The sequence below is a fragment of the Gasterosteus aculeatus genome, chromosome 1, assembly GCF_964276395.1.
Source record: "Gasterosteus aculeatus chromosome 1, fGasAcu3.hap1.1, whole genome shotgun sequence".
NCBI lineage: Eukaryota > Metazoa > Chordata > Actinopteri > Perciformes > Gasterosteidae > Gasterosteus > Gasterosteus aculeatus.
Genome location: NC_135688.1, coordinates 9,808,468 through 9,834,248, shown reverse-complemented (window position 1 = coordinate 9,834,248; position 25,781 = coordinate 9,808,468). Strand labels below are relative to the sequence as shown.

General features: G+C 44.6%; 1 protein-coding gene across 12 annotated transcripts in view; it reads right to left on the bottom strand.

The window, feature by feature from the left end:
• dock10 (dedicator of cytokinesis 10) overlaps nt 1-25,781 on the bottom strand; it is a 49,335-nt gene that overhangs the window by 4,078 nt on the left and 19,476 nt on the right. For 3 of the 12 annotated variants that reach the window (XM_078104663.1, XM_040198106.2, XM_078104668.1), the window contains exons 2-49: nt 23,675-23,794; nt 22,593-22,682; nt 21,686-21,768; nt 20,073-20,145; nt 19,658-19,786; nt 19,221-19,355; nt 18,450-18,636; nt 17,599-17,687; nt 17,242-17,325; nt 16,914-17,072; nt 16,511-16,759; nt 16,295-16,417; nt 15,674-15,756; nt 15,432-15,554; nt 15,280-15,359; nt 14,969-15,156; nt 14,784-14,849; nt 14,558-14,650; nt 14,310-14,433; nt 14,098-14,219; nt 13,893-13,976; nt 12,488-12,580; nt 12,204-12,322; nt 11,739-11,808; nt 10,328-10,441; nt 10,144-10,215; nt 9,852-9,998; nt 9,534-9,617; nt 9,343-9,439; nt 9,159-9,191; nt 8,739-8,917; nt 8,128-8,244; nt 7,461-7,578; nt 7,225-7,346; nt 6,943-7,057; nt 6,683-6,749; nt 6,267-6,314; nt 4,099-4,209; nt 3,542-3,654; nt 3,325-3,440; nt 2,687-2,824; nt 2,406-2,588; nt 2,206-2,316; nt 1,891-2,106; nt 1,744-1,801; nt 996-1,097; nt 375-481; nt 76-198 (exon numbers count right to left, since the gene is read on the bottom strand). In XM_078104663.1, the coding sequence (XP_077960789.1) occupies nt 76-198; nt 375-481; nt 996-1,097; nt 1,744-1,801; nt 1,891-2,106; nt 2,206-2,316; nt 2,406-2,588; nt 2,687-2,824; nt 3,325-3,440; nt 3,542-3,654; nt 4,099-4,209; nt 6,267-6,314; nt 6,683-6,749; nt 6,943-7,057; nt 7,225-7,346; nt 7,461-7,578; nt 8,128-8,244; nt 8,739-8,917; nt 9,159-9,191; nt 9,343-9,439; nt 9,534-9,617; nt 9,852-9,998; nt 10,144-10,215; nt 10,328-10,441; nt 11,739-11,808; nt 12,204-12,322; nt 12,488-12,580; nt 13,893-13,976; nt 14,098-14,219; nt 14,310-14,433; nt 14,558-14,650; nt 14,784-14,849; nt 14,969-15,156; nt 15,280-15,359; nt 15,432-15,554; nt 15,674-15,756; nt 16,295-16,417; nt 16,511-16,759; nt 16,914-17,072; nt 17,242-17,325; nt 17,599-17,687; nt 18,450-18,636; nt 19,221-19,355; nt 19,658-19,786; nt 20,073-20,145; nt 21,686-21,768; nt 22,593-22,682; nt 23,675-23,794 (5,457 nt within the window). Of the gene's footprint in view, nt 1-75; nt 199-374; nt 482-995; nt 1,098-1,743; nt 1,802-1,890; nt 2,107-2,205; nt 2,317-2,405; nt 2,589-2,686; nt 2,825-3,324; nt 3,441-3,541; nt 3,655-4,098; nt 4,210-6,266; nt 6,315-6,682; nt 6,750-6,942; nt 7,058-7,224; nt 7,347-7,460; nt 7,579-8,127; nt 8,245-8,738; nt 8,918-9,158; nt 9,192-9,342; nt 9,440-9,533; nt 9,618-9,851; nt 9,999-10,143; nt 10,216-10,327; nt 10,442-11,738; nt 11,809-12,203; nt 12,323-12,487; nt 12,581-13,892; nt 13,977-14,097; nt 14,220-14,309; nt 14,434-14,557; nt 14,651-14,783; nt 14,850-14,968; nt 15,157-15,279; nt 15,360-15,431; nt 15,555-15,673; nt 15,757-16,294; nt 16,418-16,510; nt 16,760-16,913; nt 17,073-17,241; nt 17,326-17,598; nt 17,688-18,449; nt 18,637-19,220; nt 19,356-19,657; nt 19,787-20,072; nt 20,146-21,685; nt 21,769-22,592; nt 22,683-23,674; nt 23,795-25,462; nt 25,777-25,781 lie in introns of those variants that run through there. The other 9 variants (XM_078104666.1, XM_078104692.1, XM_078104671.1 and 6 more) reach the window with 6 other exon arrangements.

Here is a 25,781-nt window from a genome sequence, read left to right as displayed (position 1 = left end):
CACGCACACAACACGCGTGTCAGGTCCAACTCAGCGTGCACATTGACAAAAAAGTGTAACGCGGCTGAAGGTTACCTTAAAATCCCTTCTCTTCTCAAAAACAGCAATCACGGGTTTGTTGATGTCAGCGATGAGCTCGTGTCTCTCTGATTTCCACAGGTAGTCCACACACAACTCCAGCTGCTCGACCAGAGTGTCCTACGCAGGTCGGGAGGGAAGGATGTTAGAGAGTAACACAGGGATGTTGCGCGACTCGCAATAATGGTTCTCGTCATTGAATGCTACGTAACGTGCTAAAAAGGGACCTGGGTCGTTTGCAAAGCCAACAAGAGTGGATTTACAATGTGTTTTAGGGTTTGAAGGCCAACACTCACTTCAGTGTAGGGCGTGTCTTGTGTGCCAGTGTCTTCTTTCATGGCACCCTCCTCCTTCACATTGGGGCTGATGCACAAAAACGCCGCCCAGCCCATAGAAAACGACGCTGGGATTTCAAGGAAGTGAAAGTTAACATATAAAAATGGTTTTTATCATAATGAAAAACGTAAAAATGATTTCAAGATCAAGCATTCCTCAAAACTTGTACCATTTTAGCAGACCAAAACTTCAAATGGGGCGTGTTTCATATCAAACCTTAGTGGAGCTGTCCCGCGAGACGTGAGTGAACAGTGAAGGTCCAACAACGAGGCTAATTAGTTATAACCGGACACAATCACCATGAAGGAAAGAACCGCAGCCATTTAAATATTGATCAGTGTGCTATAAGACAGTGTGGAAACCTTATTCAACACCGGAGTGGTGCGGATTTAATCTGGTACCTAATTCCCCTTCAATATCAAAACCTGGCACCCAGTGGCGAGAGGTTAAAGTGTGTCAGCGCACACACACACACACACACACACACACACACACACACACACACACACACACTCCTCTCCATCCTGATCTTCTGAACTCACATCCCCACCACCCAGCAGGCCCCAGGCGCACACACTCACTGTCTTGATCTCGGGAGGCAGTTAGTAAGGAGCTACAGTTAAAGACAGGGCTTTCTTCAGGGGACACACTGGACATCCTGGCCTTGTCAGCTCTCCAGTAGCCTGTTTGGTAGGAGGGGAGGAGGAGGAGGACGAGGGTTTACATGGGGCACTTGCTTACGCTCAAGGACAAGGACAAGGACAAGGATCAGCCGAGCTGCTGGCACGCCATGCTAGCTATTGGCACACTGGCTCGGCATGTAGAGTGCATGCGAAAAGATTACAGACACGTACAGCAAAAGATGGGCTCATGCTGGAGCCTATGAGGAAGCACGTGGGATAACTCAAATACTTGCAGATAGAGGAACATGCAGCACAGCTAAATGGGCAGACATCAATCGCTACTTCTACTAGAAGTCATGGAAAAGAATGGTGTTGGGATGCAAAGACACATCTCTACATAGAATTGGCAAAATGGGAATCCATCTTCATTCGTTACTAATTCATCCCGACCTCACAAAAGCACACTAAAGTCGGTGGCGTGTTCACTTTCAGGCATATCAACCCCCACGATGAGGTGGAGTGGTGCTAGAAGTTATTTAGAGTTGAGATGACCACGTTAGCAGAGAGAAAGAGTGATTTGCCGATTGATAAAAGATGGCGGTGATCAGACTTTTCATGTCCGCAAAGATGCACAAACAGCCAGTCAAGATATACGTAAACACATGCAAAGTTACAAGTTAAAGCGGCAGTATGTGTGTGCACCAACCTCTCCTCTTCAGCGATTCAGCGATCAGAGCTGAGATGTGGATGTAGCACATGGCAGCCTGATGACGGTAAAATCACACATTACAAACAAATTCACTTTTTGAAGTCTCAGAAGACCGACCCCTGGACCCCCGAACCCATTTCGAACCTCTGAGAGATCGCCGTTGCGGCCGTGAACCTTCGCCATGCTCTCCAGCCAGGTGCACCGAAGCTCAGGGGTGCTGGCGTAGGAGTTAGCCAAACTGTATTGGAGATCCACCAGCATCTCTGGATCCTTCTCATGCTCCTTCATTTGTGCTGTGGCCATCAGAACCGTTCGGATCCGTTTGGTCAGGTCCTTCACCTCAGCGGGGAACGGAGTGTTCTGCAGACAACGTGTTGGCATCATTACATTTTTATAAGCAAGAACAAAAATAGATAAAAATATTGTTGATCATGATTGATTATAATAAAACGTCTATACCTTGAGCGGTGCATCTCCGTTGGCGAAGTTGTTAATGATAGCGAGGGACTGCTGAAACCTCGAGCCACCAATGCCGGCATCCGCTATCAACTGGCTCACTGCCTTGATCACCTGATTTGGAATGAGACGTGTGCGGTGAGGACATGTCACAATAAAAAAAGAGAAATAATGATAAATGAAATAGTCACGGTCTCACTGACCTGCAGATGGGAGCGGACTATAGACTTTCCCTTGGTGAATTCAAAGTTTTTTCTCATGAAAAAATACAGCAAGGCGGCCGCCTCCGTCTGGGTGGAGCTGGAGCGATGATTACAGCACTTGAGGATTTCATAGCACAGACAGCCACACAGGTCTGCCTTTCCCTGGAAGAACGCACTGGGGAACTACATGGAGAGAGAGAGACGAAGACGCAATCACACATGAGGAAAAACGACACAACTCCTCCCGTAGATGTTGTATGTTTACATGAATCTCGCTGGACCTTTTGCACAAAGAGCCTGAGTCCAGCAAAGACGTGCCGTAGAGTGGCGGTTGATTGGTTGATCTGAAAGAAGAGCAAGTAGGTGTCCAGCACCTTCTTCATCAGTGCGTTTTGTCCTTCATCCAGCAGCAGCTGCTTCTGTGTAGATGGATGTCAGAGGACAAAAGGCAGAAAATATATTTTACTTTCATGTTTCATCTGAAAGGTTTTTTGACAAGAAAATAAAATAAAGAAAAAGAGGAGCAGGCACCAGGTGGCAGCAGAGTAGCATTAGCTTGGCTTTAAAATGTGCACGGAAATTACCCACAATGCAACTCGTCTATGAAAAATTCAAGGTGGACAAAAACATGTAGATTGTTGTGTTGGTTTTATCAAGACCACAGAAATTAAACTGTGATATGAACTAATTACAGAGTTAGAAAGACAGAATGTGACTTTATATTTAATTTATTTTTGAGTACACCACTATTGTGTGATGTATAATCCTCGTTACTATGAAATCCAGAAGCCAATACAAGATACACTTACTATACATGGAAATAGATTCCTCTTAACAACATAAAATAGATGACACAAACAGTAGGTGTTTGTGGTGTGAACTGTAGTTTCAGGTTGTAAACTATGAAAGGACCAAAGACCTTGTGATGGTGAACAAAGAGCTCCAGTACATCCAGCACAGTGAGGGCCACCTCTGTGGACAGGTTTGCCTCGATGTCTGTGGGACTCAGCGTGTCCCCATCTTGAATATTCCCGTCTAGAAACAGGACAGGATATCAATAGCTCAAATCCATATCAGTTACTTAATATTCATCTCAGTCAAATGTGTGCGTGTGTGTGCGTGTGTGTGAGTGTTACCTGTCTCCATCATCTGCAGCAGCTTTGGGTTGGTGAGCGCATTCTTGCTCCTGATGATGGGCATTGTTTGGGAGCGAGCGTGCCGGTGACCTTCCCCTCCAGATGACGCCATCCTGGATGCATCAGCAGGGATCAGCAGTTTGATCCAATACTTCAAAGAAATGCTGCAGTAAATGCACCTCTAAACTGCAGGCAAACAATCTCTATTTTAAGAGGAGGCTAAATATTAAAAGCATCCATGTCCCAAGGACATGCTGTTATTGGGAGTCTCTTAACACACGGGAGGACACAGACGAATACAAATTACACCAAACACCAAAGGTATGAGGAGGAACATGCTGAGAACGCAGTTACGGTCTGTAACATGGAAACACAAGGTGGTCACATCGATGATGAATATACAAAGAGCAAAAATGTATTCATCTAAACCGCAGCGTTGTTATAGTAGAATCTCAAGCTATCAATTAACACATATCACTAGCATTAGGAACCGTTTTCGGTAGCCAAAGACCCTTTAAATAGTTTAACTCTGCGTTTTCCTGGTGGTGGGTGATTACCATTGTGGGAAGAGGCTGGAGGGATGAGAGGACTGGGAGGGGTGGTTAGAGACCTTCAGGGTGCCATTGGCCTGGGTGGACTGGGCCAGCTTTACTGCCGCTGCTAGCTTCCTGTGCACGAGCCAATCACATCAAAGCTAACATTAGTTAGTCTAGTTGAGGTCGTCATCGCTTGGTGTCTTTCATTAGTCAGTCATATTAACGACGTGTGGCATGCTAATAGCTAAGCATGCCTGCACTGAATACAAAATAGACCTTAGAGCTTACATGTACACGTTGCCATACAGCACTATGTTTGCAATAGGTTGATACTGTTGCATGTTTATAGCAACTAGGTCACATTGTATTCCTGTAAGGCTAAATGAAATGCTAAAAGCATAAAGGGTCCAATTTGCCCGTGGCGTGACGAGAGCGGCTAAAGTCAAAGAGAGAGGACAAACAACTTGTATAGAGGGGGAAGGTCAGCAAGATGGAAAGGTTAGTGGCGTAGCAGAGTCAATGGTTTTAGTTTGCCATTAGTAGGGTATTGTGTAAACGTCATATCAACCCTCGGGGGGGGGGGGGGGGGGGGGGGGTGATGGTGGAGAGCATAAGCTTGAAGTCGGCATTAACGGTGGACAGCAACTAGATTAGGATGTATGGATGAGATGAGACTGATCGACAGTTAAGCTGCCGCACAAGTCGTGTAGGTAACAAGCAGCTGCTCAACATCTATTCTCATAATGCCTAAATGAAGCTTGATCCACCCTAAGCACGTGGTGCCTTGACGGCACGACTAATGTGTGAAACAATCAGGGAGACAGAGGTTCTACAAGGTGGACATGCGACATCAGTGAGGCAACTGTGTCACAGGATGCAAAGAGCAAACAATACTGCACCACGATGAGGTAATGACGCAACAGAACATCAATAAATGTGCAGCCACACTGACAATCCATCATCAGCTGAAGCATTCACAGAGAAGGAGGATACGAGCCATGCACCGTGGGGAAAGCTACAAACGCAAGGTCCAACAGGGGAAAAACATCACAATTCATCGACATTAGTTTGTGAATGTGCATGATACACGTTCTTAGTCAAGGACGTGAGGCTCCCTCTACCACAGAGGGAGAAACAGGATTAATTGGAAGAATGTTCAGGATTAAAGTGCAGCATTCTGGGCCAACTTTAAAGGCCCTGACAACCTGTTTTCTTAATCAGTTTGTAACCAGAACACACATGTCTTTGGCAGAATTTGAAACAGTTTGGGTTATTGGAATTTCATCAAACCACATGCACACACTCCTAATGAAGCACATTAGAAGTCTGGCTTCCCCTGTTATGGTTGCAATATTAATTCTATTGCATGCGCTGGAGGAATTTCGAACAGGTTTTCAGCAGGGGCTGCAATGTTGGATTGTTGTCCGATAGGCTGGCCGGCTTCACACTGCTAGTGCATCACCTCTCTGACTCAGCCAGTCATCAAAGAGCTAACAGCGAGAGGCACTGAGACAGACACAGGTGGAAGACTGCGGATCCCCCCCCGTGGCCTTGCAGTAGAGACCAATGTTAAGTAGCTTGCTGCCCCAGACAGGCTCAACTGCGCCCGAGAGCACTAGCTAGGCTTCCAGCGCTCTTTATTCTGGTTGTGCCTCCACACACAGTTGAGCCGTGTGTTCTCGGCCAGCCTTTTGTTGGCTTACATCTCAGCATCTTATTGCTGAAAGGGAAACGAGAGCTAATTTAATTAGCTGGGAGGAACCAGAAGATGGAAGTCTCGCTGTGCCAATGGCTCTGCTCCAGTAACAGAGCTTTCTCACACACACGCACAAACACAACATCAACCCCCCCCATCCTGTGCTTGCCGACTATCACAGTACAATATCCAGCAGTGCTTTTCTTTTAACAGCAAGATCCAGGAGTTCCCCCTCCCCCTCTCTTCCTTTTTCTCTTCCCCCCCTTTACCTCTTCCCCTCTTGAAGCTCATGCCTGAGCACACACACGCATACAGAACCCTTATTAGTATTTCTGCCTGACTGTGTCAGATTCATTTATGTGTGTGCGTTTGCATGCGTGTCTGACTGTGCAACGCTAACCATAAGACGTTTCCATCTATGCAGCATTATAATAAATGCACGTGAATGAGTACTGGTCCACCTCCTCATCGGCTGTCTGGTGCACACACTCACCTGGCTATGTGGCGTTTTCCCAGGAACCTGAAGTGCTGAAGACACAACCTGAGAAAAAGAAAATGCAGCAAAATCTCGGTTGAAGGGGAAAGATTTGCTTGTTTTTATGTGTTTTGTAAGTTAAAAAGCACAAGACTAATGAGGTGCATTTGATCAAACTGAGTAGCGACAGCCCGGTCTAGATGCCGACATGAACAGGAAACAGGCAGTTAATTAATCGCACTATTCAGTGGAGAGGGAGCTCTCGTTGGAATTACAGGCTGCTTTTATTCCCTCTCTCTCTTGCTGTGTCATTACTTTCATCTTTTCTCTTCTGGCTAGAGTCTTTTACTATCATTCCACCGTCTCCTCCATTACTATCTGAAGATTAAAATGAACTGTGGTAATACTCTGCGATGTTAGGGGAGAACACTTACTCCAGGATGTTAAAGAAGTCGGATATCTCCTGGTGAACGGCCCGATGCCAGTAGGACACCAGCACATCTGGAAACGGGAAGCAAATGCATCAGTTCTTATAGCAAGGCAGATGTCCAGAGAAAGTCAGTTTATCGGAGTGATTGAAACAGGCACTGGGGCCAGAATGGTCACATATCATGTGATAGTAAATATAATGACGCATTATTAGCATTTATGAACATCATTTGATAAGCCTCTTGGCCTCTTGGTACATTCTTACCCTCAGATATAGTTTTCATAATGTGCAAAAAGCACATGAGGAGACTGCGCGTCTCCGCCTGGTCCAGCTTGTCGCAGCGAGAGCCGTAGCCTATGAGGGACTGTGGCCGTGCGAACTAAGGAGAAACGTCCAGACAGAAATGCAGTCAGAGACGTACTGTTTTTAGTATTGAGCAACCGTTGTGGACAATGAGGTCACGTCCTCAGAATTCTTCGTCCTTAAGACATGGACAAAGGGTTAAACAGTAATGGCTGTTCAACCCTTGGGGTTTTTTTTTCTCACCTTCTCACATCCGTCCGTCTTCTCGCTGTTCCTGTCACTGTTGCTGGGGTTGGAGTCCACGCTGATCAGAGAACCCCGAGAGTCCGTCTGGTTACCCGTGGCAACTGCCAAGGATGAGAAGGCTGGTGGAGGGTGGGGGAGGGGGCGTCAGCATCAATGTCCTCATTCATAGCTTTTTATATACACACTGGAAATATATAGCCCCACATACAAGCACACCACACAATGTTTGATACCTGTGATGGAGTTCAGGACTTCTTTGGAAAACGAAGCATCAACCGAGTTGCCATGGCGAGTAACAGGAACCACGCCGCCAGCCACTCCGCCTCCCACACTCAGGTCGTCTCGAGAGCCCTGTTGGGGAAGGGATTTTATCATTTTATAATCAAGGCTTTTATTTGAGTTATTAACGAGCTGCAAAAATTGCTAGTAATTCAGGCACAACGTAACAACGCCATGACATTTTCTGTTCTTCCAGTCCAACTTGCAGCATGAGTCATAGGCAGCACTCATGAGCACACAAACCTGTTTACAGTATGGTGGAAATCAATTGGAAGAGGAAAGACAACATGTAGATCCAATAAGACTGTATAGTTGAGGTGAAGTATTCCTGTAGTGACTGCAAACATATAACATTTAAGGATGAGCAGCTTGTGCTGCAACGAGTGATACAAAAATATGTCCAGCTAAAGAAGTAAAGTATGCTGGTGTCACATTGTGTTCAGATGAGTATACAATAATGAAAACTTGTTATTCAGTAAGTAACATGATGTCATAAGTATTCAGAATTAGAACTACAATTATTAGACCGACGTTATGTACCTTCAACACTGCAGAAATGTATCTTACAGTCAAACAGCACAGTACTGTAGATTATTTCATCTTTTTTATCTTGACTTTTACCTGGTCACTAGAAGTGAAGTAGATGGGGAAGAGGTCTCTGAGGAAAAACCGAGGCATGTTGTCCAGGATCAGGCCGTACAGAGGCAGGTAGAGGGATGCAATTCTTGCCTGCTTCTCCTGGAATGGCATCGATGAGAGGGTGTAACAAATTTAAAAGATTTGTTCCTATTCTTCGTCCAGTGGCATCATGTTGTGATATCCCATGAAATCAACATTCTGTTCGATTTAAAAAGCCAGTATGACAACCTTTAATGTTTGCAAAGTCCTCTTAGACTGGCAATACAAATCTTCAATCTTTTGGTACTCAATGGAAAATGCAATTGCATTATATTTAATATCTCCTGACAAGTTCCCTGGCCTTTTAAAAATCTTCTTTTTCCCTTAAATTGGCCCAGATTCGTTGCAGGCCTGCCTTTGTGTTGCGGTTGGCTGTATTTAGTTCTGTTTAGCAGACGGCAGAATACTGACTCCATTCATTATGCAGCTGCTACAAACAATCACATATCAATGTGGCGTGTGTGAGTCACATAGGAAGAATTTCTACTGTGAGCTCATGTCTCAGTGTTCATGCCTATCAGTTCCCCCCCCGTGTAAACACGTGTTGTGGCTACCTTTGTGGCATAGCGGGAATCCAGCGAGTGTTTGGCCATGAGAGTCTTCAGGGTGGCCAAGGCCAGGTGTCTCAGGTCCTGCTCGTCCTGCAGTGCCAGCCCCAGTTCCCGTAGCAACAGGCCCGTCAGGAAGTGCTTCCTGCAGAACTCCCCCGTCAGGTTGTACTCGGGCACTGACACTGAGGAGAGACAGCATGATGGATTCACGTTGTAAATGGAAAGGTAACTGGGCTGCATGTGATTTAAGTAACGCTGGGGTCAATGTTTGCTTTCCGTCGGGGAGGTTAGTAATCCGCTTCTGAATTAAAAATCTGGTTAGTTTGAGCAGATGATGCGACAACCCAAATTTCCGTTCATTTCATTATCGTCATACCACTGCAGCACGAGCAACACTACATAGGAATGCGTGAACATATTTACCATGAGTACTTTGTGGCTCTGGAGATGCATGGTCTGACATGGACAAATAGTTAGATGATTTGACAGGAAGAGAGAGAGAGACAGAGTGTTAATAGACAAATGAGAGTGAGAGCTACTCGATGTGTGATGGTTACCACATTAACAATGGTTCACCTGGACCACCGGGTACGACTCAAGCGCTTACCTGTGATGCGAGCGGAGGGTAGCGGCAGGCTGAGAGGAATGTAGTGCTCGTGGTTACACACTTCTCTCAGAAATTCAAATTTCCGCTCACACAAGACCTATCACACGACAAAAAAATATTTGAATGCATTGTGTATACGTGTGTACTTGCTAGTTCCCTGTATTTAATTCCTGCTAAATGTTTTTTTTTACCTTGCTGTCAGCAGCAGTGATCATGTTAATGTAGTTGCTAATCAGCTTGAATGTGAAGCCTCGGTCCATGAGAGTAAAGCAACGCTGCGGAGAGACGTACAGATCAAATCGACTAATAAAGACACTGGCAGCCAGACCAGTTAACACAAATGGTTAATTCAAGAGGTAACATCCGTAAATGGAAACCATCTTCATTTGCAGTCTGTTTATGCCGTTTTTATCGAGCACTACAGAGTACGCACAGTTTGTTCACATGTGCTCATACTTTACTTGATCGTTTTGCATTTAAATCCACGAGGTAACACATTTAGCTCCCACCTTGACAAAAGCTGCAACGGCTAAGTTGGCATTGCGCGTCTCTTCTGCCAGTTCTTTGTTTTTCCAGAAGATGTGTTCGGACACCGTCTCCACCAGGGTCTCCACGCGGCTCAGGTAGGATGAGGGGAAACGCTGGGGCCTCGGTAGCTGTGGGAGCAAAGAGTCATCATTGCAAAATCCTGCCCTTTGTCCAAGGATAGAATATACAGATGCTAAGGAACTATAATAAACCAATAAACACAATGAGGGACCCCCGCGGGCCAAAAGTATGAGCAAGAGTGTGCAAACTCACCTTCACCTTGTCGGAGTCAAGCAAATTTTGGGCCATGGATTTGACAATCAGTTCGAAGAAGAACCAGGAGAACTGAAACCAGGAGAATACAAAGGAAGGTCAGTCGGGCGCCAATATTTTCCGTCTAATCAGCTCAAGCATGAAAACAGGGGATTCACACATGATGAGGAGGAGAGAGACAAACCTTGAGGATATTCTTGACTGCTGTCTGCTCATTGCTCTTCAGGTCAAAGGTCATGCCCTTAGCCAGTTCCTCGTGAACTGTCCTGAAGCCGTGGGCCTCCGTCCTGAATACATACTACACACACGGAGGAGGGGAAATTAGTCCCAAAACACACTCCTGTTACAATTGTTTTCTCCCTTTACTGGGAAGCAAATGTTGAGCAATAACAGGACATGAGGGGAGAGAAGGACAGGACAGCAGAGTTCAATGGAACAGACAGTTTACGCAGATCCCAAGTGTGTTGCAGTCCATAGTACTAATTAGAGCTACAATGATTCTAATTATTAATATTTGGAATAAACTTAATTGGCATATTTGATGGTCCTCAAAATTACTTTTCAAATCAATATCCCAATGATTGGATAATGTGCGGTTCTCAAATGTCTTATGTTGCTGCCAAATGAGCTTTATGACAAGACATTTAAACATCATGCTCTAAAATGATGTAAACCGATATCAAAATACTACTTCATACATTCATTGATTCGGCTCTATTATGTAATAACGCGCACATTCAAAATCAGTGTAAATGCATGAAGACAAAGACACTTACAGTGGACAGAAACCTGAAATAAGGCAAATAAAATATTTTCCATTTGGCTAATTATATGAAAATCAAAAGGTTTGATTCATATGGTATTCAATTCATGCTACATTGAATTGATCCCCTCTTTTCTCTCCCTCTCATTGAACACAAATATATTCACGCACACACACACACACACACACACACTCACTCAGCAGTTCAAATTGGGCACCACTACTACCGAACATCATGCCAATCCGTTACTATGGCAACCCCGGTTCCATAAGCCTTCGCTAGTCCTCTCCTCTTACCCTCCCACCATTCGTCTATGACACTGCCTATTCAAGCGCAGCAGTTTCCATTCACTGTGGCCAACATGAAACAGGTCTGGTCTCTTTCCTGTTTTTATCTTATCTCCCCCCCGTTAAACAAACACACCTCGTGTGTCTGATTGAGCGGGAAAGAGTTCCTAGTTTGCCTCCGACTCAAATCACTCATTCTTTGACTTCTTCATCTCTCTCTACTTCTCTGTTTGTGTTTGCACAGCTTTCTGGGCATGAGGCCCTAGCCACACTCCTGCTGGCCCAAACACACACACACACACACACACACACACACACACACACACACACACACACACACACACACACACACACACACACACACACACAAACAAACAAACACAGACATAAAGCCTCCAAAAAGAAATAGTCTGCAGACATTCCAGTACCACAGCATATTACAACATCATATTTATCATACGGTCATTCTGACAACACACACACACACACACACACACACACACACACACACACCACGGTGTTGTGGATATGTGTGTTATTTTACCTTGATGTAGGAGTGCAGGTAGTGATCCAGGTTTTCTTCGTGGCACTTTGCAACAATGTGGACCAGAACTCTGCAGCAGACACAGGCGAACAGAGCATTTTATTTTTTACAGCTTTTATCATCAAAACGTCACCAATGCTAACATGTTATCTCTTCATTCACTGATTTTCAATATTTGGTATAAAATATAAATATTATATATATATATATATATATATATATATATATATATATATATATATATATATATATATATATATAATATAAATAGAACATAATAAATACATAACAATATAATGTAATATAAATGAATTTAATATTTTGATACTCTCTATATTTTATAATATAAAAATGGGGTTTGGTGTTTTTAAACACATCCCTGACGTGTGCTTTAAAACAACCACAGAGCCGCCACCGCCCTGATGTGAGTCCAGCTGTTAATGGTGCTGCAGTACCACGGCCTACCTTGTGGTGGCAGTCGTGACCTCGTCGTTGTCATTCTGAGTCAGAACCTTGAACAGCTGGTTGAAGAGCACTGGCAGGAATCGAATGATCACTGGGAGCTTTTCCATGCTGAGAAGACCCTGGAGGACGGAGCAAAACAAGAGCGCAGCAGGAAGAAACTTAAACCATGAAAAGGGCAAAAACAATATGTTTGGAGCACAGTACAGCAGGGTCGCACTGGTTAAGACACGGAGCAGTGTTCAGTAGGCAAGTCTTTTGTATTTTTGTGGGGCCTTTTCTCTGACCTTCAAGCAGTTGAGGAAGTTGGAGGTAGGCGGAAGCGAGAGGTCCAGCTCTCTCTTCTGGCACTGCTGGAAGAATCGGTTCAGGTGGGGGTCCTGGCACAGAGGGAGGAAAACATAATTATATAAGCTGTAAGCATCTGCACTGATACTTATCGGACTGGTTCCTTTTTGAGAAGCAATCGATCCAAACATGTGGACTTCACCCCCTTGGTAAGTCATGTTTAAATTCAGTTCTTTCTGAAAAGTTTCAAAAAGAACAGAAAACAACCACAAAGTTTATTTGGATGTGTTTTGCTTTGACGATTTACTATGGAGGCCAATACAATATGTATTATTGTATGTGTAGTGAAAGTTTCGTTGCAGAAGCAAGATGGTGGAGGAGTATATTTAATAAATATCCATCGAATTGAGATCAGTTTTCTACAACGCTTGTTTGAAATGTTCCTGTGGCAGTCATGACAACATGACTTCACATGTTTTAATTGTCTTTAAATTCTATTTTTAACTGGTTTTCAAAAGTAATACTAAGATCCTTTATCAACTTTGATAATTTGCAAGTGAAACCAAGACATAGATTCTACCAGGACCCAAGGCCAATTCCTGACAAATGCATGAGAATAAAGAGTAGAGTAGGACATGAGGGTGTATTTCTCTTGCTGCTTTAGACTGCGGGCGCAGCTAATCCGGTTACTACGGATACAGGTTCACTCAACTCAGCCGATCGAACCGATTGTTTACCGCGCGTAGACAGTTTGTGAGAAAAGACAACAGCTTCAGAGAGACTGACAGTTCTCGCTGCAGCCCCTATGACAGTATTTTCCTTGGTCCCATCAAAGCACCCCTCCACACAAAACAACCATGATAAAGACAGCATTTAGTTTCTACATAAAAGTAGAATGTGCCTGTATGCCAAAAATAACCCAGATCAATGATTAGAATGATATGAAATGAAAATGACCATCGCTGATTTTATTTGGGGGTGCGGGCCAAAGAATGCAATTGAGATATTATGAGTTTCAGATCTACTTGGAGGACATTTTAGTAACTGGATCTGATACTATCCACTAGTCCTGTAAGCTCTTTCAGGAAATCGAATCCATTTTGCCATTCCACGCAATCAGAGCACACAGACGGAGCAGTTAAGGACAGGAAAACGGACAATCTTCTCCATTTGGGGTTAAACGGTCCTTTGAGGCGGAGACATTGAGAGACCATGTCCACATTCTAGCTCATTTTAACAAGGAGGCTGAAGCTGAAAACAACAATCCATTCATTTTTCTATACCTCTCATTCGGTTTAGATCCTGCAATAGATCACACCTCGGACATGTGGGAAGTCCATCACAGGATCAGTAAAGCATCAAGAGAGCGAGGAGAGACTGTAGAGGCCCAGATGGTGGTTTTACCTGAGTGTATACTGTGGAGACGACATTGGTGGACACTTTGAAGATAGACTTTCCTCCATCGACCCATTTCGTATCTGCTCCGTTCTGTAAAATGGAGCAATGGAGGATGTCACCAAACCGTGTCCACACTAGATAAGAACGTCTTAATTATCCTTCACAATGTCCAATATTCATACAGCCAGCATCTGTCCTCTCTCTCTCGCACCTTGGTGCTGCTCGCTTCCTTGATGGACAGGTATCCAGGTGGCAGATTGCAGGAGACGGGGACGCTGAACTCCTGGGATGACAGGCGGCCTTCTTTGAGGAGAGGCAGCCAAGAAAATCCCACTGGAAAGGGATGCAAAACACACAGTGCTGCACGGTGGGCGTGATACGTTTTTACTATTATTTCAGCTTCATGATCTGCCGCCAAACTACCTGGTGTCTCCAGGGCTTCTTTCCTCTTAGCATTCGTCTTAGCATTGATGTCACAGGTGATGTGGTAAAAGGAGAAAAGAAGGTGGTGCTTTTCATGGAGTTGAGTAGGAAGCTCAATCTTCACCTGGGGACACAACAGAAGGTAATGTATGAGGACATGCAAGGGATGCTGCAGTTTTCCATGAAAACATTGTTTCCAATCTCAGGTTCTACTTCTATTATCATTACGATTGTCCCAAGCAATCTACCTCATCATAGAAGTCTGGGTTTTGGGAGTGATGCAGGACCGTGGAACAGGCTGTTGTGGTGAGAACTGGACCTCCCGGCTTGCCGTAGATGCACTGGAAAAACGTCAGAAACAGAAGAAGACTTGCTCAGCAGGTTTCTAATGATTGACAGTTTAACGGGAGAAAAAGGGAGTCACATAAAAACCGAATAAATGTCACATCAGCATGTTTTTGTACAGCTTTCTACCTTTAAAGGTTTGGCAACTTCTTCGTCCGAGCTGCGGAACTCCACATAGACGGAAAGGTTACGAGCCTGGGAACAAAATGAACTTAATTATTGCACACAAATGAAACACTGTGAGAAACGAAAGTACAGCATGGAAAAAAACAAGAGGCTACTGTAAAATCCTAATAAAAAATACCATGCCATACCTTGGCGAAGCTCTTCTGGCTGTCATATTTGAGGTGTTTCGGATAGACGTAGATGTGGTTTCTGTAGACGCGGTGGGGCTGCGTGAACTTGGTGGTGTCCTGGACAAACTCCTCCACCTCCACCGTAGGTTGGTGTTTGCTCAGCTCATCAAAGGGCTTCACCGGCACACACGAGGGGGTCACGCAGTCTGAGAGCACAGAAAAGTGAGTTTCAAACAACTGGCCGAGTGGGAAAGCAGAAGGGAGGGAGGGGGCAGAAAGCGGAAAAGGGGAGTTAATGCCCCCCCCCAAAAAAATAAAAATGGACATACTAGGATGCTCCAATGGAACGTGGTCGACTGCGATTTCCAGCGTCCCAGGAATAGTCTGCAGTTTGCTGGTCTTCTCAGCCCTGCACAAACAAAGGTCAGATTAAAAACGCCACAGGAAGCGCTCATCTTGCATTGGAGGTGCAGTGACACACCTCCTGTACTCTGACACCAGCTTGATCAGGTCATCTGTTGAAATCTTGTTGCTCTCCTGTTTGAAGAGGGGCGAAAATCGAGACTCTTTGTCCAGTGCCCCGTGGTTGTCCTTAAACACTGACCTATAGCAGATAGACGGGAGACACGGCGCTTTTGGTTAGCAATTAGATCTCATGGAAGGAACATGGTGGTTACATTTTGAATGTGTTTGCATGTTTAGCATCCAACCAGGGGCACTAACCTGACAGACCAGGCAAATGGCATACGGTACCTCCCGAGTTTGCTACAGAACTGTTTGTTGGATTTCAATATCTTCTGAACAGTCTGTGCGACACAAGCAGAGAAAGGAAGGGCAGACGGAAATGTTAGCCTTACCACAGCGGATATTTTTAAATACAACGGGATGGGATCAGCCCTAAATTTTCGTTGACCTAGACAGAGCGACGGACTGACTAGCTCGTCTGTTACAGGCAGCAGGTTGAATGTCTGGTGATTCACTTAGGCGTTTAAACAGGGACCACATGGAGCGCAGCCGGCGGGGAAGCCAGGAAATGTCTTGGATAGGATGTCGGAAAAACCGCATTTCTAAACTATCCGGCCGGGACTGGCATTCACTGATGAAGATAAACTCCGTCCTGGGAGGAAAACCATTTTGTAAAATGTCGTGCATTAAACACAGAGTGCATTAAGCCCTTTCGCGTACAATAAATATCCTAATAGTATGTTTTGTGAGCTATTTCTTTTCCTCTGCTTCCTCTGATAACAAAATAGAAATGTTCCGCTGTTGTTGCTGTCCATTCAATTGGTATCAATGATGTCAAATATTGATGCTAAATTTTATTTTTTTTAACTACTGTCTAACCTTGCTGGAGTCCGTATTCTTGATATACGGTTCTGCCCCACAAGCAATATTCCCCATCAGCACTTTTTCCACTCTTGCCACCATCACTATGTCGGTGTGGGGGTTGGTGACTGAGAAGATGGCCTACACGGGGAGCATTTAAAAGACAAGTTAAATGTATTGTCCTGTGACTGTTCTGCATCTGTAAATGGGCTGTAAGTAAGGACGCCCCTGTACCTGTTTGGGGAGGGACAGCCAGTGCTCCAGGTCCGAGCTGAGGCAACAGTCCCCTGGCTTCTTCTCAGCCGGAGAGGACAGGCCATTCTCCTGACCTCCGACCCCCGTCGGGGGACCGCCCGTCCCATTGCAACAGCTTCCAAGCATCTGACGCACGGCCTCGTGGTTGAGGTCCACGTGGAAGTCTGCGGACACCTTCCTCCCTTCTCGTACATCCAGCAGAGCCAGCGACACGTAGAAGGGTTCGATCTGGTGGAGCAGAGTCTGAGTCACTCTCAGTTCATTTACAGACAAAACTCAGCCCATTTGACATGCTTTGCCATGTATTTCATATATATGAATGAATGCCAAAGTCTGTTTTGTAGCATTGCGAGTGTAAAAAGCAAGTCTTTGAAATCCTCACATTGGTGACGGGTCCGGTTTCACTCTCGTTGATGCACCCCTGTAACATGAGGCTGAGTGAGCGGCAGGTTATCATAAACCTCCTGCCCAGCTTCTCCTCAAATGGACGCACGGCTGCATTCTCTGCGGATGAATGTTCGGCCCGCGGGCTCCTCAGAACCTGTGGTTGGGTTAGTTACAGTTTCATTCAGAACAATAATCTCATAAAATCTGGTTATAAAGAGATTAGAGTCCACACAGGATGTCAAGACCTGGGAGTTGCATCAAGTTCAAACCGCGTATCAAATAGAGAAATGTGAAAACAAGACACGCATACACGCAGTACATACTGGAGTATCGGGGTCCAGCGAGAACAGATTCAGCCGCTCCTCTCTCCTGGCAGAGCGAATTCCTTCATCCGTCTCAGAGATATACTTTAACAGAAGAGATGGCAATGAAGACAGAGAGAGGGAGTTAAAGAGCAGCTTGATGCAGATACAACATTTCCTACAAAAAATATTTAAAAGCCAGATTTTTTTTTTAATATCAGCATTGTTTTCATCCATATGCATTATTCCATCCTGTCTTTACTAACGCACTGATTATCTTCTTCCATCCCCGGCTGCTGATCAATGTAAAATACCAGGAGTAGCTATTGCTTTCATGTATTGTGTTCATAGAAGAGAATCGTCGAGCCTTGCTCCAACCTTTGCTAGTTCTGGGTTGATGCCGTTCTCTGTGGTAGTATCCTCATTCTCCTGCAAACAGCAGTCACTCAACGACAGGTCAAACACATCTGGAAGGAGAACAAACAAGATCAGGACTCCCGAGGGAGAGACTTCTTTTCATGAGTGATGGCTGCTTGATGGGAAAGTTTATCTAAGCATTCCGTTTTCCCAAAAGGTTAGAGACCATACAATAGCATATAAATAGGCATGACACTAAATACACACTAACCAGAGTCAGCGGACATATATCCAGCTCAGAATAAAATATGAATCCATTTGTGGTATTTACGGGCAATAAGGCCGACGGGCTCCTGCAGAAATATATCCTTCATGTGCCTGAAGCGGTTCTTCCCAAAGGCCATGCAGCACAAAATGGCTCATTAATGGTCGGTCACCACACGCTCACGGCCTGATTTAGAGGCCTGCTAACAGACCACAGAGGCACGACAGCTGAGGTTGTTACAGCGTCCCGCCTCTTTTCACTGAGCCGAGCATCAGAAGCTCTGTCAGTGTGTGTTATGTTGCAGGCCGAGGTCCCGAGCTCTCAGAGATTTTTCAGAAAAAGGGTATTATGTATTAAACAAAGGTGGAGTCACAGGTTGGTGTCAGGCTTAATTTCCTTACAGAGATGTTGTGGATGAAGCCCTAACTTAGCTATAATTCCCAATTAAGTTTGCTGAGATGGGATGATGGGATGAGGCTTCATTTTCCTCTTCTTAAATACCCCTTTATCCCCGAAATGACCATTTGAGCCTCCATCTTCTTCACTCTTTCCAATAATTCAGGTAGACTTTGTGTATCCGTAAATATAAAAACCCAACAGGTCTCACCCTGCCGATGGTCAGTGAGGTCCAGACTTTTGCGGTCAGGAGCCGGGCCGTCGTGCGGACTAATCTGTAAGATGCGAGTCAACGTGGTAATCCACTCCTCCATGTCCTGCTCGCTCTCCGCGGCCAGAACAAAGTACGTAACCTCGTTCATCTTCAGCTCAAAGGCATGTTTCCTTAGACGGTTATTCTGTAGGGGGACGGACGTAAGGATAGATGAGTAAAGCTTGGTTCCGTTTGTGGTAAATTGACAGTAGGCTGCTTCCACACGCACCGACACAGAGACAAACTTTCTCCCACATTCTGTGTTTCTGAAGATGGATTCTGATTAATGAACGTAGCCTTTGGTAGCCCTAGTTTCTGGGTGGCCAGAAGGATTAAATCATGAAAATGAATGGATGCTTTGGAACACCACCGATCCAAAAGTCCTACTGTTCTCTTTAAAAGAAAGATGGGGGTATTTAACAATAATAAAGATAAATACAAAATTGCCATCACAAACATTTGAAGTTTTAAAGATGAAACCTAAATGAATCCAAAAACTAAAGGTAAATGTTGCTTATTTTTACCAGGCTGATGAAGGTCTTTGTGAACCCACTAGATACAATATTTGATTCAATGGAATTAAATCTTTTATTCCTCTTTTCTTCCCGGCCTTTTTTTGTGCAGTACTTTTAGGAGGGAGGGAATGCCGAAAAGCCTCACCATATTAGTTTCTAAGTGCATACACCCATAACATAGCCTGTTTACAAATATGCATGCTTTAACACCCACCTGGACCACACCAGTGCAAGAGTCAAGGAAGATGCACCCTTTGGGTTCCTTTGAAATCTTTTCGTCTTTGTAGAAGTTCATGATGTAGGAGTTATCGGTCAACTGTGTGAGCTGAAAATATCTCCTCTTGAATGACTGGACAAAAGAAAGGGGCAAAAATAATGCTTAGGGAAGCATCATTGGCAACTACTGCAACATTTAGAAACATCCCAAATATAAAAAGGGTATTTAGCTATATACAAATATGAAACAGCTTTACTTTCCCCTGATATATAAATGTCATCGACATGAGTCACGTTTAAAGTTGAATTTCAGTTCACCATCAGGTAGAGCGAGGTAAGAAATGTCAGCGGAAAGACCGAGGTGGGGGGGGGTTGATTTGAGGTCAAAAGGGCATTGATGGGCACAGAGAGGGAGAGCATCAAACGTTTCCTCACCCGAACAGTGATGCTATTGTTGACGGTGCTGTTGAAGTTCCCTTTGTAGAGCCAGCCCGACCGAAACACACCGATCCCCCCACCGCCGCCTCCCCCCCCTCCTTTGGAGGAGGACAGCGAGGTCGTATCCTGTCCAATGCAAATACATTCACAGTTAGAGATGCATTAAGTTTACGTGCAGCCCTCTCGCATGGGAGCAGATGATCAATGGAGAAAAGGCTCATTCTTTAGGGAGGCCATCTGTCAGTCAATTTATGTTCATAAACAGTGTACCGCTGAAATGTAATCAGCCGACCGCTCTTGCAAAGTATATTCTAACAGCTTCTAGACAGGGGTAAACTAATTTAAACAGGATGTCTCCGGATGGTAATGCATTCGTTCTAAAAGCATTTGTCAGAAAACGGTCATTACTGACCTCATCCTTGTCAATGTCCTCGTGGTCAATCTCAAAAGAATGGGACGGCAGCTTCTCTGCTTTGTACAGTTTCCTGTGAAGGAATGGGCGAAAAAGAAACGTGAAAATCTGATAATGAAATACATTGATGGAAAGAGAAGAAATGACTCAGGGATCCAATCTGTCCACTCAGTTTGAGTGCTTTAAATGAGTGTGGGGAGCCGAAATGTGCTCAGTCCCGCTTCACTGATTTCACAGGCTGACCCGTCTTTGTGTGCGACCTTTTTGGCTAAAACGCCTTTGTGCGAGCGCTGTGAGCCGGAGGAAGCCAGGCGGCAGTCTGTGGATGGAGGGCGGCGCTGGAACAGCTCCCTGCCCAAAAAGTCACTGTCGTAAATCCGCTCTGAAAAAAAAATCTCCCCAGGCGACTATGTTTAGAAGGTTTTCTGGTGATTGTGTGGCCGGCCACCGACGGAGGAATGCTAATATCGGCCTTTAGAAACGCTGCAGTCGCTCATGGCCGGGACAAATGCTGTAGCTGCAGATCTCCATTCTTTTCCTGGTGTGTTTCAACTCAACATCAACGTATAGCCCTAAAATATAACGTGCATGGCTGGTTAGCTCCTCGGTCTTTATTAAAATAAGTGTCTTTGTGACCGTATGCTGCATGGTGCGCTCGCCCTCTAACTTGTGCTTGGGCTGCATCTTACTGCACGTGACGGCGAGCTCAGGGGTCATGTGAACCGACTGGAGGAGCACAGTGGCAACCCGGGGGACACGCGGAGGAACATTCCTGTGGTTGAGAGCAGTAAGTGCCGGGCCGCTCCGGGTCAGTCTCACTGGGGCTGACAAATCTCCAGTTGACCGACTGACAGCCTGATTTAATCGAGTTGTTGTCTGGAGGTGACTGGATTCCTGACATTGCTGAGAGTTAACATGCGCAGGGCTGACTTCTCCCTCACTCGACACTTGCCGCCACCGTGTTCTTGTTCATGTCCTCCCACCTCAGTGTAACAAATGGAGGTTATTCTGGATGTTAGGGGCTACTACTACCGCTGGGTCTGGTTGATCATAAATCAAGTCAGGAAGGTCAAACTAGCCTGAATCCACCTTTTCTTTTAACCTCCCTATCATCATGAATTGAAAAAATAGTTTATACAAAAGTAAGCAAACTACAAACAAACTAATGCCTACAGATCTAGTCTTTTGAGAAGACCCATTTCAGACCAAATCTGACCGAATACGAAGGTTAACGTTGAAGAAATGGTTCAAACGCTTCTTTGACTTCCTGCCGAGAGTTATATGAGAAGATTGAAACCATTTCAAATGTGTAGGCTAAACACAAATACAAATATATTGTATATATAAATACATACAATACAAATTTGTATATGGATTGTTGATCCCCGCAAACATTAACGTGTAAAATGGACAAGTTGGAGTTTAAGGATTGGTGTGTTTCCGTTATATTCAACCACTATTTTACCACTTGATTGCAGACTCACTTGTCTCGCACCCACAAGCAAGTTTCCCATCTCTATGCTAAGCAAAGCCATCCATCTCCTGGATGTAGCTTCATACAGAGCGAACTCATCCCTCGTCATCATGGCCCTCGGCGCCATCGAGTGTGTTACCTGGGCAGCAGGCGGTAGTCTCCGGCATAGTCGTCGTACTTGAACTGGACCACATTTAGGTCAGAGTTGTAATACCTACAGGCCTGAGAGGAGAGGAAGCAGATTAGGTTGAATGAAGATGAAATATTCACTTTTTTAAACGATGGTGTCTGGGGGGCAGAAGTGTCTGCGGACAAATGAGGAAAGCGACACTGACGGGGAAAGTAGAGTCGGACAGCAGCTCTCCTGAGGCGTAGCTACTAATGTGCAGGCACAGATTCATAATTACAGTATCTAAATGATGAAGAGGCACTGAATTAGGATTTACAGATAAAGACATCTTGATGGACACCATGTCTGATATGTCAGGTCTCTGACGCGCTCGCTCTCTCGTCACCAAGGCAGTTTCACATCCCGTTGTGTGTCTGCTTGTTGAAACCTCAATTGCCGTTTTCTTTGATCCTTTTGTCTAGAAAAATCTCAATCTGTTGCTTACAACGTCACAAATGATAAGCAGACCAAACACATTTACAACCTCAGACAGGACGGCACACAGACACACGCGGGTTTCTCCATTGAGCTGTGACAGTGCAGTCTGGGGAGTTTCCGTCTACTCAGGGCTCCTTTAAGATTGACCGTTCATAATCTCAAGGGCTCATGGGAGGGATGATATAGGACAGCCCGAGCCTACACGGGCATACACACATCACGGCATGTGCACACATCGGTTCTATTTTAGAGGCCAGGTGAAACTGCTCCATCGGTATCAGGATGTCTGATAAGAACATTAATAGAAGCCTATCAAACCAAACCGCCACCAACTGGAATGTGTTTCACCCAAAAGCACGACGGTTATGTGTTGCACACGCCAACACACACACACACACACACACACACACACACACACACACACACACACACTTCTTACCTGTCTGACCAGCAGACATTCAGCTTGTAGTTCTGCCCCTTCAGGAACTGTCGACCTGAGCGTCCGTCTCTCCTGAGGAACAGTGGATACCTGGAGGAATCAGAGGGACAGTTAACATGATGCGTCATGGTGAGGTGATGAAATGAAAACCCCTCCAGTTCCTTTAAAATCCTATTCCTAAATGAGATAAAACATGACTAACCAAGAGAAATTGGCCCGGGGGCTATTTCACCCTAAAAAATGCTAAGCTGTCAACCTACTCTAGAGGTATCATTCGGTTCAGGTAATAAAAAAGAGATGAATTTTTCTCAGATACTGATTAGATCGCCAACTAACAGCCAAACTATCAATCATGCAGCTTTGATAATATAAAGCATATGTTATGATTTCCACATTCATTGTAGAAAAATCAATTTTCTTGCATCCTATTCTGCTTGATTTTGCAGAATAGGATTGAAATCAAGTCGGCAGAAAATATATCTGCGTGTGCACAGAGAGATACTTTGATGTCCACTCACGACCCAATCAGACGTACTGCTGAGCTCAAAAACAAACTAAGAAGCTGCTAAGAAGCAGATCGAGTAAATGCCTTTTGTGCACTAGCAATGCTCAGCCAAGCCACTTTCGGTTCCAATTATGGAAATTGACAGTGGGCTGCCTCCACATGCACCGACACAGAGACAAAGGAAATCAGACGCGATTGTGCTGTGGCCGGGCAGAGCTGCAAACAGCAGAGTCAAGCATCAAAGCCGCGACTCTGCTACTCCACAAGCCAATGTTTCCCTTCGCCACAAGCAGCCAATCAGGTCATCTTCACGTGCAGCGGATCCGCGTCTGCAGAAATGTGTTAGCACCGTGATGAAAGCACTCATGAACAAAGAGCTGGAGGGAGCAGGGGAGAATAAAGGGTTTAGCGTGATTAAAAGAACGCAACCCTCGACATGCATGATTAGTGTTAATAAGTGTGGGACGCTGATGCCACTTGTTGAATTTCAAACAATAATGCTTCAAACTAAGAACTGACGGAGGTTCAGGTACAACGATCTATGGCCGTCAACCAGGACTGGACTGCACACACTCACCGTGAAATCATGGTCAGGGAATAGGAGCAGTTCTCTGAGCGGGTCTTCCTTCAACCCGTCTTCCAGGTCAGAGATGACAGTCTCGTAGTCAAGGGGATCGATCAGCTTCGGCTTCTCCTGCTGCAAGGTGGAAACGCAGAGACAATGGAGACTTTGATTTAGAATAATTTAAAATCATCATTATTCATTGTGCTGTGTTGTAACACATCTTGTCATTTATCTGGACCTGGAGTTTTGACTGAATGAATAAAACAGGACACGTTGCAATACCAACACGTCCGTCACTGAAGAGTGACTGTACTGAAGTACTGTAAGTTGTCATTAAATATGTTTAATTGTCATTAAATATATTTAAGACTTACACAGCGAGCCGTTGATAAATAAAATATGTTTATATGTTCAAATTAAACATAGATCTTTACTATTCTGTATCCCATATCTATAAATATAAATTGTAAAATTGTAAAAGCAGAAAAAGGCCAGCTGTGCTCATTAGCCACATTCTTGCAGCACACATTTTATCAAAAGCAGTAACCATGACAGCAACAGCTATGACATTTCCTGTGTTTTGAGGGGACATCATTTGGACTATATATAATGATTGTAGAGAAAGCAGCACAACAGCTTAAGTGACTTAAAATACATATTAGGTAGAGTTGTTTTAAATAAACTAAGATGAAAAATAATAGATCAGATACTAACAAGAGGAAACCTGTTGAGTGCAGTATGTAAAAACTTCAACCTCAACCACTGTAACCACTGTAACACAAGCCCATTTTATGCACTTCAGACATGTCAAACAACCCATTATACACTATATTTCTCTTTTAAAGGATTATGTAACAGGTAAAAGAGTAACATATAATAATAATAATAAAAATGCTGACCAACATTTTAAAGAGAAGAGAAGACAATGTTAATGTAGTCTGTCACACAGAGAAAAACCACAGAGCAGCAAGACCAAAGTGAGAGCTGGAAGGCTGTTGTGAGGAAGGCAGAGGAAGTAATGGTCTCTAGTTTGTTTCACACACACACACACACACACACACACAGGGCGGGGCCTCTACCCGCAACCGCTTCATCAACACTCAGAACAGGCCTCTTGCTGCACGTATGCATCATAAGGCAGCACAGAGGAGGGTGTTCACGATACCAAAATCATCACTATTATGTTTCCACATTTCACTTCGGGCATCTTTTCTTTTTCTCCCCCCAACGTCACAGACTCCTCCTCCTCGAATCCAGTGTTTCCCCTAGATTACCAACTTGGTGGGGGCGGCCCTCTGATATGATGGCAGGGGAAACACTGCAGTCCATGACAGTGAGCGCGCTCTGACTATTTGCGCTATTTCAAGGAAGCATCGATACAAAAAATGCAAAATCGTATTTTTAACGTACGGATACCGCAGTACCTTTTCGGTATTGTTGGACTGTGCAACATTACTAAACACTAAACTAAACACTAGTGACCTCATCGGGTGTTAACAATGAGAAAATGCTTCTTTGGACATTAACCATTAAGAAGTAACTGGGATGAGTTTCAAACTAATAAATGACAGAAGAAAGCAGGTAAATGAGAACAAACGCATTATTGAAACATAATACATTACAGTATTACGGCCACTGACTGGTTTAGTTAGTTAGTAAGTTATATTCAAATCCCAATTACCACATTGCCCGGCAGCATAGCAAACTGTAGCCATGTGACAGCCAATAAATACTATGAAGAGTCGTCGCGCAGCGTGAACGGGACTCGACGGACACAGAAACAGACACACAAATACTTACAATACTCATCCGGGTGAAATCCGATCGCACTCGCTTGCTCTTCATTTTCCTCCTGAAGGTGATTTTACTCCTGAAGCTCATTGTGGAATAACGTTTAAGGAAGCTTAATAAGAAGAGCGGCAGAACCTCCGCTTCTAATTCAAAGTGAACTCAACAAAACTCAGACATCGCAGACATGTGCTCTTTCGGAAGCAGAACTAATGCTGAGCGGGTTTGTGAGGTTGTATCGGGGCACGTGGATGCAGAGGAAGTTGATGTTTGATGTCCAACACACACACACACACACACTTCAGCACACACAGCCTCAGCCACGCACTCA